We start from the raw sequence: 17,251 nt of genomic DNA on the forward strand, positions 1-17,251 counted from the left end.
TCCACTACTAGAAATGGACTCTTCCTAAATGATAGGGCTAATCCAATGACTCCCTTCTATCAACTCCCCAATTCCTAAAAGACACATTTTTCATTTCTAAAATTCATATATACCATATGCTTTAACTAAATTGGACTATGTTCCTTTGATATATCAAGGTTCCCTTCCTCCGGGCCTTTACCGATATTACACATTCTACTTGGAAATCCCCTATTTCTTCTCTGCATCTTTACATTTCATCCATCAAACCCTTCCCAGACCCAGCTCTGCATTTTCTCTGATCTTGTGGCACTTTCCTTCTCCTCTCTCAAGGCTCTTTACCATCCTTTGTGATATGATTCCTTTGCTGCCATGCTTCTTGTCCCCTACCAGATTGAATATTCTCCAAGGGTAAGACTGGAATTTGCTTGTCTTTGCTTAAAATAGGTTGCAAATAATTTGCTTTTGTTTTGTTGGTCTGTGGGCATCAATTTGTTTTTTTCCATCAACCCTTCCTATGTTAGATGATGAGCCAATTCTAAAAAGGAATAGGATACTTGGTATTGAAGGGTAATCATCATCATCATCTCCTGTCTCCACGGAAAACTTACTAAGAAGATGGTCATGACCACATCACAAGTGTCAAATAAATATCTGTTTTAGATGATTAAGTTGCTGCTCTCCAGAATGATTTATGATTTCTAGGACAAGGAAGGGAACTACAACTAGTGTTTGTCTAGTGCCTACTTAGAGCAAAGTATTTTGCTAAGTACTCTATAATAGCAACACCATCAATGAATTTACCAAGGACCCACAAAATGATATGTATTATGCATGACACTTTAAGAACATTTTCTCTAAACCTTTTAATGGTTTATTTTCATTTTTCTTACTCTATAGATGACAAACCTGAGGCTTGCAGATTTGAGTAATTTGCTCAAAGTTCTGTAACTAAATAATGGAACAGAATCCAAATTCAGGGGTAGTTCCAAAGACTGTCATTTGAACATAATTTTTTGATTGGTCATCATTAGCACAGTTAAACATTAATTGTACTAATGTTTCAGTTGTTTAAAGGCTATTAGAAGAAGAGGTTGAAAGGTTGAAAACATATGTCATTAGTCTATGAAAAAAATGGCTCTGGGCTCATAAAAAATTTAGAAGTTCTACATACAAAGCAATAATGATAGCAGGGTCTATATTTAAGGTGCAACAGGAGTTTGGGGGAGAGAGAATTCATTGTGCCTAAGAGTTAGGAATGATTTTATATAAGACTGACACTTGACGTGAGCTTGGCTAGGAGTTAGAAGTGGGAAAGAAGAAAGAGGACTGCATTCTAATAAGATGGGTGTAGTGTGGCAAGGAGAGTGGTTCAGGTCTGGGAAGGGACTTGAACAACAAGGACTCTGTACTTTGTACTATACATATGTTTTTCAAATTTGCAATATTAACATACTTTCTCTGGGACAAGAAGACTTTGAACAAGTTCTTTATCTTCTTCTGGAGTCAAAGGGAACATTAGGGCTTATATAATATAGGTTGCTGGGAGTCCTACAATAAAAAGCAAAAAACAGGGAAAAAAAAACCTGTTGAACTCTACATAATGCAGCGAGTACAGCCAAATTTCTTTAAAAAATTCATAAAATTATTTTTTGGAACACCTCTTGGGAAAAGCTAGTGTTGGCAAGCCACTGAGAATATTAAAAGCAGGGGGATGACATAGGGTTGCATCTTAGAATTGTTCCAGCAGCATTGTGAATTACAGATTGAGAAGAAGCAAGGCTAGAGGCAGGTGATTTTTAAGCTATGACTTCAGCATCTAGCATATCTGGAATGGAGGGTCTCCTAATTAACATTTATTAATTAGACTGAAATTTGTCATTTGACACACTGAAACTGCCCGTGTTCACAGAGAACAACAAAGTACCTTTCCAACAGACTTAAGAACCCAAAACTGTTTCAGGGGAAAGTTAGACATGGGAAGGTAAGACCCATTCATGGATGCTGATAAGCCATCAAGAAAGCCCTGGTTAGTCTGCCCCTTCCTAGGTGTCTCTGGAGAACCCTTGAGAAATAACCACTGGGTTCACTTCTCCACAAATATAGTCCTTTTCTAAATTTCTAATCTAGAATATGAGGTCTTAGAATGGTCTTAAAGAAATCACACACTGCAGGACATTTCTAGGATCCTGGCGGGGTGGGGAGACAGGAAAGCTTTCTGCTGCTCATTCTGTGCTGGGGGACCAGACTCATCTGCATTAGGGAAGGCACGCTTCTCCAGTGGGCTCTTTCCTCCATCTTTCTCCTTCAATTCCTACAGCATCTGTCTAAGGGAGGAAACGCGACTGCCGTTTCATGGATAAGGAGACACACTCCCAGGGCATCTCTGGTCTCACTGAATCCTCACAACAGCCCTTTAACACATACTTCTTCACTCCCATTTTTTAGAAAAAAGAGACATTAAAGTAAATAGCAGGGCCAGGGTTCTCACTCAGGTTTCTTCTACTTCAAAGCCCAGGGTTATCCTTGACTACTTCTCTATTTGGTCTACTTTGAACAATAAAGACTTAAGAATAATTGATTTAAAATTTTAAAATACTGTGTAGACTGTCAGAATAGCTAAAATTAATAACACAGGAAATAACAGGGGTTGATGAGGCTGTGGAATAAGGGGAAACCTCTTACACTGTTGGAGGGAATGTAAACTGGTATAACCACTCCGGAAAACAGTACAGAGTTTCCTCAGAAAGTTAAAAAATAGAACTACCCTAGGATCCAGTAATTGTACTACTAGGTATTTACACAAAGGATACAAACATACAGACTCAAAGGGGCACCTGCACCCCAATGTTTATAGCAGCATTATCAACAATAGCCAAACACAGCAAGAGTCCAGGTGTCCATCGACTGATGAATGGGTAAAAAAGAGGTGGTATAAATATACAGTGGATTATTGCTCAGCCAGCAAAAAGAATGAAATCTTGCCATTTGCAGTGATGTGGGTGGAGCTAGAGCGTGTTGGGCCAAGTGGAATAAGTTAGAGAAAGACAAATACCATATAATTTCACTCACATGTGGCATTTAGGACAAAACAGATGAATGTGTGGGAAGGGCAAAAAAAAAGAAAAGGAGAGGGGGGAGGCAAATCACAGATTTGCCTTAACAACAGAGAACAAACAGGGTTGATGGAGGGGGGTGGGTGGGGGATGCATTAGATGGCTGATGGGTATTAAGGAAGCATTTGTTATGATGAGCACCGGATGTTATATGTAAGTGATGAATCACTAAATTCTACTTGTGAAACCAGTATTACACTATACATTAACCAACTAGAATTTAAATAAAAATTTGGAAGATAAAACAATGAAAAATATAATTTATCTGAAATGAAATACAACTGTTGTCTCTAGATGTTTGAATCTCAAGGTAAATGTTTTCTCCTTTCCCTTTTCCCTATTTCCTCTGTACCCTTCTCCATCCCCAGCTGAGAACTCAGTGAAGAAGCAGAGCAAGCAAGCACAGAGTCAATGTTTTCCTAAGGGATGTCCCACGAGCCCTGCTGCCATCTTGATTCCAGCTGCCAGGAGCTGCTAAGGTTAAAGGGCACATGAGGCCAGTCTACAAAGATGCCTTCCGTGCACAGCAGTGAGAGCAGTGTACAGTTTTTAAAAGACAGGGAAGTCATGTTTGGCCAAGAACACAGTGTTTAGCACATACTAGATATTTGATAATTGCTGACTCAATTGAATGTCATGTTTTTATACACTGAGGAAAAATTTCCTTTAATAGGGAACAATGGTAGCCCTACATCCTTATGCAAAATAAGCAAACTTTAAGATCCTATCTCAACCACTGAAGACTTATGGTATAGTCATTAAAAATAGCTATAAAATAAATGGCTACATGTGCTAAGGCTTGATATAACATTACTAATTCACTCTTCCCTGAAGGGAATTCAGCACTCTGAAGTGATGTGGAGACATGACATCTATCTAAACAGATAATATTTACTCTGGCATGGCAATACTAAATCACATTATCTGACAACTCTTGGTGAATGGCCTTGCAGTGTCAAGACAATGGGAAAATGATGTGAAATCAGGTTCATATATATTTGACTTAGATGTTCAAAATAATGAATCCATCTCCTTGAATGTTGATAGGGAGGGTATTAGGATCCAAAATGATTACACAATGGTGACAGGATACTTCTCTGAAAATGATGGGGGTTAAAATGAAATGGATTTGAGGTTATTTTAATGTGTGACCACATTCGTGTATCTCTTGAGCAATTTCCATACTTATCACATGTTACATACTGTGCCAGGTGCTGGCGTACAACAAGGGGGGGCCTGTGTGGTCCTTGCTATCTAGGGGCTCCCAGTCCAGTGAGTGATGGCTATTATGGAAGCATGAACAGGGGCCTCTTGGAGGACCATGGAGGAGCCCTCCTCCTATAAAGGGCATCTGACAGTTGTCTGGAGGGACGAAAAGGAGTTCATGAGTGGAGATGTATACGAAGGGTAAAAGGCGTTCTAGGTATAGGTTTAGCAATGAGGAAAAAAAAAAAAAGAACATGTTCAAGGGCTGATATTTAGTAAGCCAGAGCTCAAGGCAACTGTGACCAAGTGACATAGATAGGATGGAAAGAAAGGCAGAGGTCAGATCTTCACCTCTTATGACAGATTTCAAATGAGGGGCAACCAGATTAAGGACTGTATTCAAGGTTTCACAGAGAGTAGATGGGAGTCAAGGCCAGATTTAGGTGACCCAGAAGCCATCCCCAGACTAAAGAAATAAGGTGTGATGCTGTAGTTCAGAGGCAACTATACATCCCAGACCTCCAGTTGGACTTGGATTGCCCTGCTGAAGGAGAGGGATAAAGATCGACCAAGACAATTCTGCTTACTAGCTACATGCCTCACATACTTGCTTAAAGAACTTGGTTTGATTCCATCAGAGCCAGGCTAGACCAATGACTGTAGTGCATTAGTGCCACCCACCTCCCCTGAAGGCTCCGTCACACCCCTGTCCCTGTTTGTGTGTATAAGATTTACATGGTACCTGCCACTTCCTCCTAAGGGCAGCCTGCTAATGATATTAATACGCACCTGCGGCTGCTTGGCCCCACACTTAGGACCATGACAGTCCCAGACTAACGCAGCCAGACAGGAACACAGAGCAGGAAGCCCATTGGTGCCAAATGACTCACAGCCTAGCTAACCCAGAGCTTCCCTGATCACACGAGCCCCAGAAGTGCTTCACCAGAAAGTCTCTCTGTTTTCTAGATGCTCCAACATTCAGAGAGAATCAGGTGAACACCCCCATTAACCCTAGGAACAAAGGCACAAAGGACACAGGATCTCCTCCCTCAGTCTTCCTGCTGAGTTCTCCCAACCCCTGTGCCACCACCCACCACCCAGATCCTGAAACGGTATCTCAGGCGACTGTCTGCCATCTGCTCCATCATGTAACACCTGTAATAGGCAAGAGCTAGCAGGATGACTCAATGCCCACACACTGTCGAAAAATAGAGCCCAAAGTCACTTTCTGCTGGGAAACCTCATTGCTCCCCAGTAAGGGCTAGCACCCTGGGGTGTGCCCTTTAGGAGGAGAGCCTGCACCAGCAAGGTAAACATATATACCTGGAGCCCCAGAGTGATCAAGGCATTCCTAGCATTCTTCTCCCAAGAGCTCTTTGGATTACATATGGCAGAGTGATGTATTCTCCATACATTCTTGCTCCATACTTTCTCCATACATTTGTGCAGCTTCTCAATCTAAGGTGCCAGATACTCCACCCACACCATATCCTAAGGAAGCCCTGATTTCCTGGGTGAACACAGCCATATCTTGGCCTGCCGTGGAGCCTAGGTCATTTTAATTTCAGTTCCTTCCATGTTGAAATGAACAGAGCTGGGCTGAATACTGCTGCACTGGGAGTTATTTAAATCCTCTAACATAGTGACTCCGATGAAATGTAACAACATTGCCAAGTGCATAGGACAATGTGACTCATGGGTGACTTTTACAACCAGCTCTGCTATGCTGGCTGTCCCCATGGTACCTCGATGACTCTCAGCCATCAGCTGCTTGCCTCCATGTGCATAGAAATGAGGGGACTTGGGGAGATAGCAATAGGCCTTTTGAGGGTAAATGTGCTCTGAGTTATGCAGAGTTTTTAAAGCCTGACTGGACATTAAACATATGAGTCTTTAAAAAAAAAAAAGTTGTCTAGGGTGCCTGGGTGGCTCAGCCTGATAAGCATTTGCCTTTGGCTCAGATCATGATCCCAGGGTCCTGGGATTGTGTCTTGTACTGGGTTCCCTGCTCAGCGAGGAGCTGGCTTCTCCTCCTCTCCCTGCCACTCCTCCTGCTTGTGCTCTTGTTTTCTGTCAAATAAATAAAATCTTAAAAAAACAAAAACAAAAACAAAACCCCTACCAGTTGTCTATATATACATCAAAAAGCAAAGCTACATGTTTGTGGTTTAACCAAACTACTGCATGGCCCGCTTTTAACCAAGGCTGGGAATGGATGGGTGAGAGCTACGAGAAGTGGAGAGAAAAGACAACCTAGGGAATGGATGAGGACGGTACCGGTGACTTTGTATAATATAAATAACTGCAAGATGAGGTCATGTTCAGAATTTTGCCTTCTCTGCATTTTTCTGGAAGAAACCGCTTCCTTGATTCAAACACATTGTAGCACTGAACTCATGCCTCCACGTTTTTGTTGTCTTATAGGACTGAAGCATATGCTTACAAGTGTTAAAAACAACTTAGAATATATTAAACAAGAACATCATGTTTTATTAACCTCTGAACAACAGTGCCCATTTCTGGGATCCTTTTGTTTTTTGGGGCTTCCCACTCTTCTTTGAAGGCCCTCTCTTATGATTTAAACCTTCATCCAAGGTACACATTCCCCTATACACTTGATTCAAAAGACAGAAGAAGAAGAAAGTGTTTATCATAAGGTCTAATTTCCAATTCTATCTCTTATAGTCCCACTTTCTCTGAGGCACAGTTTTGCCTGGCGGTTTCAGAGCTTTCATTTTTTAAATGAGGTCAAAGTTCACTTCCTCACACCTTACCTTGGAAGCCCGGAAAGAGAAGGCTGTGGACTTGGTGTCCGACTTTGCCCGGTCCTGCAGTATAAGGCCTTGGTCCTCTGTCAAGGCCAGGTAGTGGCCTGTCGTGAGATGCCGGAGTCGGAAAGCCTGGCCCCATCTGATGTTACTGCCACTCCAACTGTCCAGAGAAAACAGACAAGAAACTCAGTCTACTTCAATGTTTATCCTGGGTTTTCTTCTGTATGCCAGCAGACTGATGATCCCTCTGTGGTTTTTCCCTAAGGGACAAGATACTAGCCTCCTGGCTTGCTCTAGGATTTCAGGTCTCCTGACAACTCAGCATGGTACTTCTCTTGTGGCTTCTCTTAACATCAACAAGGAGGCACCCTCATGCCCTGTGGGTGGGAATGCAAACTGGTGCGGCCACTCTAGAAAACAGTATGGAGGTTCCACAAAAACTAAAAACAGAACTATCCCATGATCCAGTAAATACTACTACTGGGCATTTACCCAAAGAATATAAAAATACCAAGTCAAAGAGATAAATGCACCTCTAAGTTTACTGCATTATCTACAGTAGCCAAGATATGAAAGCAACCTAAGCATCCAACCACAGATGAATGGATTAAAAAGATATGGGTGTAGGTATTTCTAGTATGTTCTTCTGATCTACACACACACACACACACACACACACACACACACACCAGGCTACTATTTAGCTATCAAAAAAGAATGAGATCTTGCCATGGATGGATCTAGGGGGTATAATGTTAAATGAAATAAGTCAGAGAAAAACAAATACCTTATGATTTCATATGTGAAATTTAAATCTTTTTAAGATTTTATTTATCAATGAGAGATACAGAGAAAGAGAGAGAGAGAGAGAGAGAGAGAGAGAGAGAGAGAGAGAGGCAGAGACAGGCAGAGGGAGAAGCAGGCTCCATGCAGGGAACCTGATGTGAAACTCGATCTGGATCTCCAGGATCAGGCCCTGGGCTGAAGGTGGCGTTAAACTGCTGAGTCACCCGGGCTGCCCCTCATATGTGAAATTTAAGAAGCAAAACAAATGAACAAAAAAGACAAAAAAAAAAAATAGACTCTTAAATGCAGAGAACAACAGGTGGTTGGTAGAGAGGAGGTGGATGGGGGATGGGTAAAATAAAGAGGATTAAGTGTACACTTATCTTAATGAATACTGAATAATGTATAGACTTGTTGAATCATATTATACACCTGAAGCTAATATAACGCTGTATGTTATTTATACTCCAATAAAAATAAAAGGAAAAAAAAAACAAACACCAGTAAGGAAGATGATCCTGGGATAAGTCAGCGATTTAATATAATCAGAAGTCCCAAGCTTCCAATTTTTCCTTCACTCCACTGAAGTTTCTTGATATTAAAAGACAACAAAACAAAACAAAACCCCAAAAAAGAATACCTTTCAAGGGAAACTCGTTTCTGGAAAAGCAAAGCTATCCCTAATGTTCTATCTCAACTCAAACATTTTACTACCACAAAGAAGCCTATCTTCAAGGGAAATGGTAGAAATATTTATGCAACTTACACATGGCAGGGAGAGGCAGATAATAAAGAAGCTTGTGTGCATGTGTGTGTGTGTCTGTGTATTTTTGTATTAGAGTGTGATACATTCTGTGGAAAGAATGTAAAGCAACATAAGATGATTTAGATAATGGAGACCTCATGTTGAGTGGCAACCTTTTGATGGTCCTACATCTTAATGTTGGTATTCAACACAAGTTACAGTAAGAGTTAAGGGAGAAATTATCTACTGAATAATTTGTAACTCATTGTATTTTAAGTTAGAAAAAAATCTCATGGCTAGGTCTCTGGGGAAATAAGCAACCGTAACTGGAATTATATATACATACCAATTTGACTTTTTAAAAAAGTCCATTAAGCAAGGCTTAACATCCTGAGAACAAGAGGATGACAGGGCAAGCATTTTAACACGGCTGGAAAGAGAATAGAGATGCTCCAGCCCAGGTACCAAGTAGGTGCTCCTTTAATACCCCTATTCTTTAAACCAGTAATTTCCAAAGAGTTTGTCAGCAGAAAATGTAAATGCATCTATGTGTGTGTGCAAGTTCTAGCGTTTTCTTCTGATCTATGATAGGCTATCTTGAGGACCACCTTGGGGGCATACATACACCCTCACTAGAGAGACATTTACTGTGAACATATGTTCAGAGAGAGAGACTGAGGTGAGAGTTGACAGGAAGGGCAGAGAAGGAAAAGCGAACAGCTGGGCCTCCTCCGTTATCCCAAGGGGTTAAGTTTAGCTCTAGCCTGATGTGCAATCCCTCTCAGAAAAATGATGACCCAGAGCTTACTGGATGCCCCCTTGTAGTCTGATGTTTGGAGATCACGTGTTTTCACTCACGCACACAGCTCAGCCTCCTGTTCCCTCCACCTGGATACACTATGACTCCTGACAAGTCCAGTAAATAAGGTTTCCCTCATAGCTACCTTTCCAGTGAGGCTTTAATATTCTCTACCTCGAGTCATTACACCCACTAGTCTGTCATTTAAAGCTAACATTCCACTGGAGTCAACAAAACTACCGAGAAAAGGGACAGTAGCTGGTTTCAGAGAATCTGTTTAAGAACACAAATGGGAGAAGCAGCTTGATGGCTTTCAGCAGACATGGCCAAGCTTGCCTCTTATAGACTGGCCACCACAAAGGAGCCAGGAGCTGGGGGCTGGGTTCAGGGCAAGAAAGCCTTCCAGTTTCAGAATCAAAAGAGAAGTCTTAAAGATACCCCACCCCACCCGTGTGTGTGTGTGTGTGTGTGTGTGTGTGTGTGTGCGTGCGCACGTGTGCACACTTGTGTGCATTGCTGTTGTTTAAAAACAAAGTCAAGAAAATTCCGGCACTTACCTCTGGGCCACGGAACTTTTGAGAGTTTGCCAGGTGATGTAGAATAAGTGAAATATTTAAGGAAGTGGACAGTATAGGATAAGATGATCTTAGAAGGAGCAGCACCCTGGCCCTCCATTACCTTATCCGAAGGGGTTCCACTCTCCACAGAGATCTGGCTCGCGTCCCAGCTCCCCCAGCTTCATAGAATATCCTCCTGTGAGCAGAGTTGGAGATTAACTCCTCTGAGCACCACACTGATCAGCACTAGGGAGGCACAGCTCCCCACAGAGGCTATTGGGGCCTTGCTGCTTTTCTAAACCCTCACGGAGTCAGCAAAACAGAGAGCAGGAATCAAAGAGATGTGCAGTCTCCCACTCCCAGGCTCAATCTTGAGGAGGAAGAAAAGGCACTAATGGGGAGGGAAATGCTCACCACATACAGATCACGGGCACTCATGGACCATCAGAGGTAGCACAAAAAGGATGATTTCCATTTCCACACCGGGAATCAAAACAGCCTAATCCCCTACCATCAGAGCAGATGCTCCAATTCTGTTAGGTTAAGCTCCTTAAAGGAGTTTTACATCTCTTAAAAATGTATATATATATTTTTAAAAAGTATCTGTACTTTTAAAACATGCATGCAGTACAGTATGGGTTCATTTCCATATTCCAGGAAGTTTGGAATAAAGCTTCATGCTCCGCTGCTATAACAGTCATAACTATCACTGTTGTCTCCATTCCCGCATGAAGGATAATCTTTTCATGTATTTTTAAATAAAATGTTTATTTTTGAATAATTTTAGGTTTACAAAGAAGAGTCAAAGGCAGTACAAAGAGCCACATACTTTCACTTGGTATCCCCTAATGTTCTTATGCCACACAGAAGACGTACATGACACACTTATCAAAACTAAGAAACCAGCTGGAATGTCACTGCCAGCTAAATTTAAGGCTTTACTTGGATTTCAACAATTTTTCCATTAGTATTTTTCTTTTTCTTCCAGGATCCAATCCAGGAATACCACAATGCATTTGGCTGTCCTGCTTCCCTGGTTTGATCTGGTCTGTTCTGAGACTTCCCTTGTTTTCCATGACTGACAATTTTGAGGAGTAGTGGTCAGGTATTCTGTAATATGTCCCTTGATTCAGGTTTGCCTGATGTTTATCTGATGTTTAGTAAACTCTTTTTCAATCCATATGATAGGGACTGGTCTAGCTATATACATGCATATACATATATACATATATAATTTTTTAAAAGATTTTATTTATTTATTCATGAGACACACAGAGAGAGGCAGAGACACAGGCAGAGGGAAAAGCAGGCTCCCTGTGAGGAGCCTGTTGTGGGACTTAATCCCAGGAGCCCAGGATCACAACCTGAGCTGAAGGCAGACACTCAGCGCCACTGAGCCACCCAGGTGCCCCGTGACCTACCTATATATGTGAATGATCCTTCTTGAAAAGTATATCTCATGAAGAGAGGTCCCACATTACCCGGTATATGGAATCCAGACTCTTTGTGGGAATCTTGTGACCTTAGAGCAAGACTGATTACTCAACTGCATTTAATTTCACTGATTTCACTCACTTAGACTCCTACTACAGAAGACTAGTGTTTACCACAACTGAGTCACTCTAGCCTCAGAGGAAGCTTGATCTTCTCTACCTCAGGTAGAGACAATAGGTAATCAATAGAGGTGAGGAGAAAAAATGTAATTCTTATTTTTTATCTGAAGAAGTACCATAATCATGAGTTGGTTAAAAATACCAGCTTGGGAGTCAGGCAGACCTGAACCTGAGTCTGTTAGCTGTGTGACCTTGTCAAGAACCTTCATATTTCTATACTTGGCTTTGTCATCTGTAAAATCAGCCTAATTTCAGCACTTAGGTCACAGAATGGTTGTGAGAAGTTCCTGTGTTTTTTGATGTGCACAAACATGTTCGAAGATGTAAAAAAAAAAAATACCGTGTAGTGTGAATTTATCCACATTGTGTTTAAATTCAGTTGTTTATATCATGCATAGAAAAACATTATCACCTGGCACAGAAACACAATGAAACATTACGTTAAGTGGCCACCCCTGGGTGATGGGGATCATAGAACACATTCTAAACCTTTCTCAAATGTATGTGTGATCAGGAAATAAGCAATACATGTGGAGAAAGAAACCCTGTGTGACTTGAGAGCTCTAGGTGCCCAGGTGTCTCTGTGCCAGATCTCAAACCGTAATGACATGGTGCTGACCTCCTAGTCACTCAACCTGGCTGAGGTTTTCACTCACACTTCTTACTCAGTGAGAACCGTAAGGGCCTCTCAGGTGAAGAGGGTGAACAGCTCACCCTAGGTCACAGGACTGCAGAACTCTCTCCCTCTGACATCTGGAGAATTCTCACAGGTTGGTCCCTCCCACCTGGGAAATGTGGGCAGCTTGCTCCATTAAATCCTATAGGGTTACAGAGGTTGAAACAACCTGTTCCCGTTCTCTAAAAACAATTATCCGAGGAGAGGAGTAGAGTGGGTGGTGAACTGAGGTGCTTTGAAAGCTGGGCTGACAGCTTAGCCGTGGCTGCAAGAGGTTAAGTGATGTACCCTAGGGTGCTTGACAAAGCCAGAGGCAGAACCAAAGACCAGAGCTCAGGATGCTAGATTGCTGCTTTCAGGTTTGCACGCTGGGACTGTTGACCTCTCTACTCAGCCTGGATTTTAGGCTTTAGAAGGAATAAGGAATGATTTCCTCTGGAAAGTCAGCCCCCTCCCTATGGTATCACCTCCATGTCTTAAGGGCTGCTAACATCTTTTAGGGTGTTCTTGATTTCCTATTCTTCTGTGTTCCCCCAGACTGCAGTATTCCTGGCCACACTGGCCAGTTCTAAGGATTTACCTGATGACCCAAGACAATGAGGAGGCTTATCACTCACCTCACCTAGATGGCCAATGCCAAAGCATCCTCTTTTGATTGAGAGACCAGCTGATGTAAAAAAATTCAGCTTCCAGTATAATGAATAGCTGCTTACTCACCCCTTCATGCTTCTTACAAAGTCTCAACTCCTTTATGCTTCCTTATAAAGGAAAGGAATGAGGCCTTTTTATCTGTGAATTTTTTTCCCCTAAAATAGAAATGAGATCCTGCGGAATCCTCCACCAAGGGAAGGTCACCTTTGTCTTATTTCAATGATGGCATGCATGCCTGCTTTAGGGTGCTCATTTGGGGAATTCCTCTCCATCTGTTTCTCTCTAGCACCTCCTTTCAAAATATTTGTGAAGTCTTTCCTCTTACTCAGGCTCTTCTTCGAGTATTCAACAGGAATGGCCACCAAATGACAAGCTTCTTCAAGCAGAGTTTCTGCCCAGGATGTTTCTAATTTGGTTCTAAGTTTAATGACAGGTGTGCATGGGGGAGGCGGGGAAGGAGATGGATGTGCGGAGCAGGCAGTTCAGCAATCATACACAAGATTATCATTGCATTTTTCCCCCAAATTCCTGCCCTTTAAAAAAGAACTGGAATGGGAAGAAAGAACTCGTGTGTTCAAATGTATTCCATCTTAGAGTGCTACTCACAGTGCAAAGCTCACAGAACTTCAGTTCTTTATCTACCTGCAAATCTTCCCCTTAATGCACAATAAGATATTAAAGAGACATTATGTGGCCTATTGCATAATTTTGCTGCTTAAAAGAAAAGGAAAAGAAAAATCACAATTGAATAGGATACATGACATTATTTAGGGTGGGGAATCCTTAATTCAAAGGAAACCAAGTCAGCCTAATGCCCTACTTCAGAGTTAGCTGTCAGTGAACTGGACCAGTGCCAGAGAGGCACTGAGTTAATTAATCAGGCACTTGCCACAGATCTGTGCTGCCCTAGGTCACATCTGGCTCCCATGGAGAGATATTCAGAGGACAAAACAAGTAGGAAGAGACTCAGAACAAGAGGGATACATAGTACCAATGCCTGGTGTCTAAGATGCACATTAACACGTTCAAGCACAGTGCTCTGCTCCTGAGGGTCCTTTTAGTTTATCAGATAAGGACCAGGCCCTGCCTGAGTGGAGAGTCAGCCACATGGCTCCTAGGCTGCCATCTGAAAGCAGCCAGCATGTGACCTGTGCCAGGAGCCTGACCTTGATGCTTAGTTGGGAGGATGTGATCCCATGTTTCTAATGAAGTTAAGGACATGCAGTTAACAAGGTTCCCCTAGGCAATACACAAAAACAAATAATGTATTACATCTGGGAGATCACACCCTTCGCTGTCACAAATTCAGCCTAATTGGAATTCAATTTTTTAAAAACTATTTATCACATTTCTATTAGCCACAGGGGCCAAGCTTTTTATGCTCTGTTCCTTTGATAATAAACAGACTACCAAGGGACCCTTCAATATGAGTTTAAGATCTGGATTAGTATCTTCCATCTCCTGGTTTTGAATTTTTGAAAAGCACTCATTGAGGAGTCAAGCAGAGGGCCACAGAAAGCATGACCCTCAGAAGTATCCTTTAAATGTTGCCCTTGGCAGTGTCCCTGCTAAACCCAGCTCCTTGGATACTGATACTTGGTTTCTCCAATCCTATCTAGTAATAAACAAAACGAAATCACCAAACTCCACCTAAATGACTTATCACGTAAGAGGGGAAGAAGAGAGATCTGCCTTTGAAGAGTCTGGTGAATAATTTGTGTAAGTGTACAAACTCACTAGAATGAGGAGCCTAACCTGATCTTTATCACAGAATGGGTGCTTCAATCTATAGTAAATGCTACTAGAAATGCCTTAGGCAGAGGAGCAATCAAGGAAAACAAAGGTACCAGCGAGTATTACAGAACTGCTTGCCCAAGAAGCAACGTGCTATTCAGGTATTCCTGCCAGCAAGCTCCTGGGCGCTGCCACTCATGTTTGACAAACTGATCCTGTGGCTGGAGGGAGGTCCATCCATTGACCTATGTTTACAGAATTTATCTGTGGCCACAGCCAAATGCAAACTTAGTCTGAGTCACCCAAGACGTCTAGGAAGAGGAGGAAGCTATTGGCTTACCTGTGCTGGGAATCATTCTGGTCTGTAGATGGTATCGTCAAACACTCATCATGACCATGGAAGAGACGTACCACGTGCCCACCAAGTAGGTATCCTAGTGAGAGAATTATATTCTACTATGAATTTATGGGAAACTTAGTGATGAGAACACCATGTTTAAAAAAGGTAAATAAATTCGTGCAGGTCTGAGTCAGTTATGGAAAACACCAAGAAAGAAGCGTTTGGAAAATGACAGATTCCACCAATTCTGGCCTCAGGAAGAAAAGATAAGAAAGTCAAAACAATTCTAACATAGAAAGCTAAATAGGATTTCAGAGATGACAAATCCAAAATCAAAACGTAGGGTGAAAATAGTATCAACTCCTATTATTAAAAGGAAAATGACATGGCTACTGTGAGGAAGATAAGGATTTTCCAGTTGCTTGGGATGAAAATACATCCAGCATGAAATTCTTAGATAGGTTCTTACAGTCTTGATGGATATATTGTGTGACAAAATCCCAACCAAACTGCAGTCACGATGAAGAAAGAGGATACACTGGCAAGGACAGCAAACTGTTATTAAGAGCTGTCTTAGGAGAAGTTAGCTTTTGAATGCAGGTAACAGACACAGATCAAACCTGGATGCTCATCCCACAGCACTGAAGGGAGGCGAAAGGTCATTCCACAATCCCACAGTGAATGAGCCACTATCAATAAGCACTTAGCTTTCAGCATAAGGAATCTCAACAGCTACGGAGTTCCGAGGTGTATGGGAAACAATGAGCTTCAAGGACATGAAAACTTCAAATAAGTTCTGAGCCTTAATTCAAAGAACATACTAGGAGAGGGGCACCAGTCTGAGGTTTACCTTATACAAACAAATGGAATTTGTTATCACTTTGAATAAAAAATTCTCTAGACTAGTCTGTTCTCAGGAGACATATGGACTTAAGATGCTCATGCCTGCATCAGGACTTTAAAAAAAAATCACACAATTAGATCACTTTAGGGGCTACCAAACTATTCTGGATGTTGAATTAACAGTAAGAATGAGGAATCATGCCAGAGGAGAAAGGGTTGTTTATCAGTGCATCTTGTACAAGGACAATGTGATATTCCGAGTTCATTTTTTTTTTTTTGAAACCCAGTGAGGTAAGTTCTTCTTAAACTCCCCTCAAATATTCAGAAATCTTTTCCCAATTTTCCTCTACATTACTAATAGTTCCAGTTGTATATCCTTTTTTTTTTTTTTTTTTTGCTTTAAAATAATTCAGGATATACTATAGGGGATTTCTTAACAGGCAATTTATTTAGAAAAATTAAAACCTTCCATGATCATGCTCTTGATTAAACTCTGTCATCTCAGGTTGATGAGGCCATGCCCCCACTTGGATCCACCGTTTGCAGTCCTCAGCCTCTTCCAATCAATATTCTATTCACACAGAGAAAACCACCAAGTGCTGGTATATCACAGCTCTTCCTAACTGAACTCTATCAGGGCAATATTCAGGAAAGAAGGGCCATGATGAGGATCACTTATGCTCTCATGGCTGAAGTGGGCGTCTCACCAGAGGATGCAGAGAGGGCAGTTTCTGCCCGGCCAGATGACTCCAGTGATGAGCTACCCAGGCACTCACCACTTCGATAAGAACCTTTTTGACATGATTTGCAAACACTTCTAAATTAATCTCCACAAGTCATCTGTTGAAACTGAGAAATAATTTTATTCCTACCGTGAAAATAAAAAATTTAACATGGAGAAGATTCATTCAAACCTTCCTTGGGGAAGATTGAAACCCAGAGCTTCTTGATTCCTGATAGAAAGGGAATGACAACAGACTCAAGGTGGTGGAATAGTTTTCATGTAAAAGGAGAGGGCTAAACATAGCCTGCCTTTTAAAAGCCTTCCACAAGTTGCTGAAAGAGTTAAAAATCTGTCATGTCTTGACTATTCAGCTTTGTTCTGATGCCTTCTGAAACTGGGGCAGTGCCTTGACACCTTTCGTTTTCCCTCTATTTTCAAACATCTTGTAGAATGTCTTTCCTAGTTTGAAATGAGTGGGCTCAGGATTAAAAATCTGGTTAAAGCCCTGGTATACGTATTTTTAAAAATTCTGATCTTGCTGTAAAGTGCTAGAATATAATATGATTAACCTATTGGTCAATGGCATTTGATTATTCTGCTCAGCTGTGACTTTACCCATGAGTAAGGTAAGGCCAGTATATTTGTTCTATAACTTGAAAGGTGCATTGACTCTGCCTGGCTTCAAGAAATAGGATATGTTGAACAAACTTT

The 17,251-nt window shown here is 41.6% G+C and overlaps 1 protein-coding gene across 1 annotated transcript in view; it reads right to left on the reverse strand.

Annotated features, from left to right (window-relative positions):
- Positions 1 to 17,251, reverse strand: part of RYR3 (ryanodine receptor 3) — a 507,628-nt gene that overhangs the window by 254,104 nt on the left and 236,273 nt on the right. The window contains exons 8-10 of the mRNA XM_055316631.1: positions 14,974 to 15,067; positions 10,081 to 10,155; positions 7,076 to 7,232 (exon numbers count right to left, since the gene is read on the reverse strand). Of these exons, the coding sequence (XP_055172606.1) occupies positions 7,076 to 7,232; positions 10,081 to 10,155; positions 14,974 to 15,067 (326 nt within the window). The remainder of the gene's footprint in view (positions 1 to 7,075; positions 7,233 to 10,080; positions 10,156 to 14,973; positions 15,068 to 17,251) is intronic.

The sequence above is a fragment of the Nyctereutes procyonoides genome, unplaced genomic scaffold (assembly GCF_905146905.1).
Source record: "Nyctereutes procyonoides isolate TBG_1078 unplaced genomic scaffold, NYPRO_anot_genome, whole genome shotgun sequence".
In the NCBI taxonomy this organism is placed as follows: Eukaryota; Metazoa; Chordata; class Mammalia; order Carnivora; family Canidae; genus Nyctereutes; species Nyctereutes procyonoides.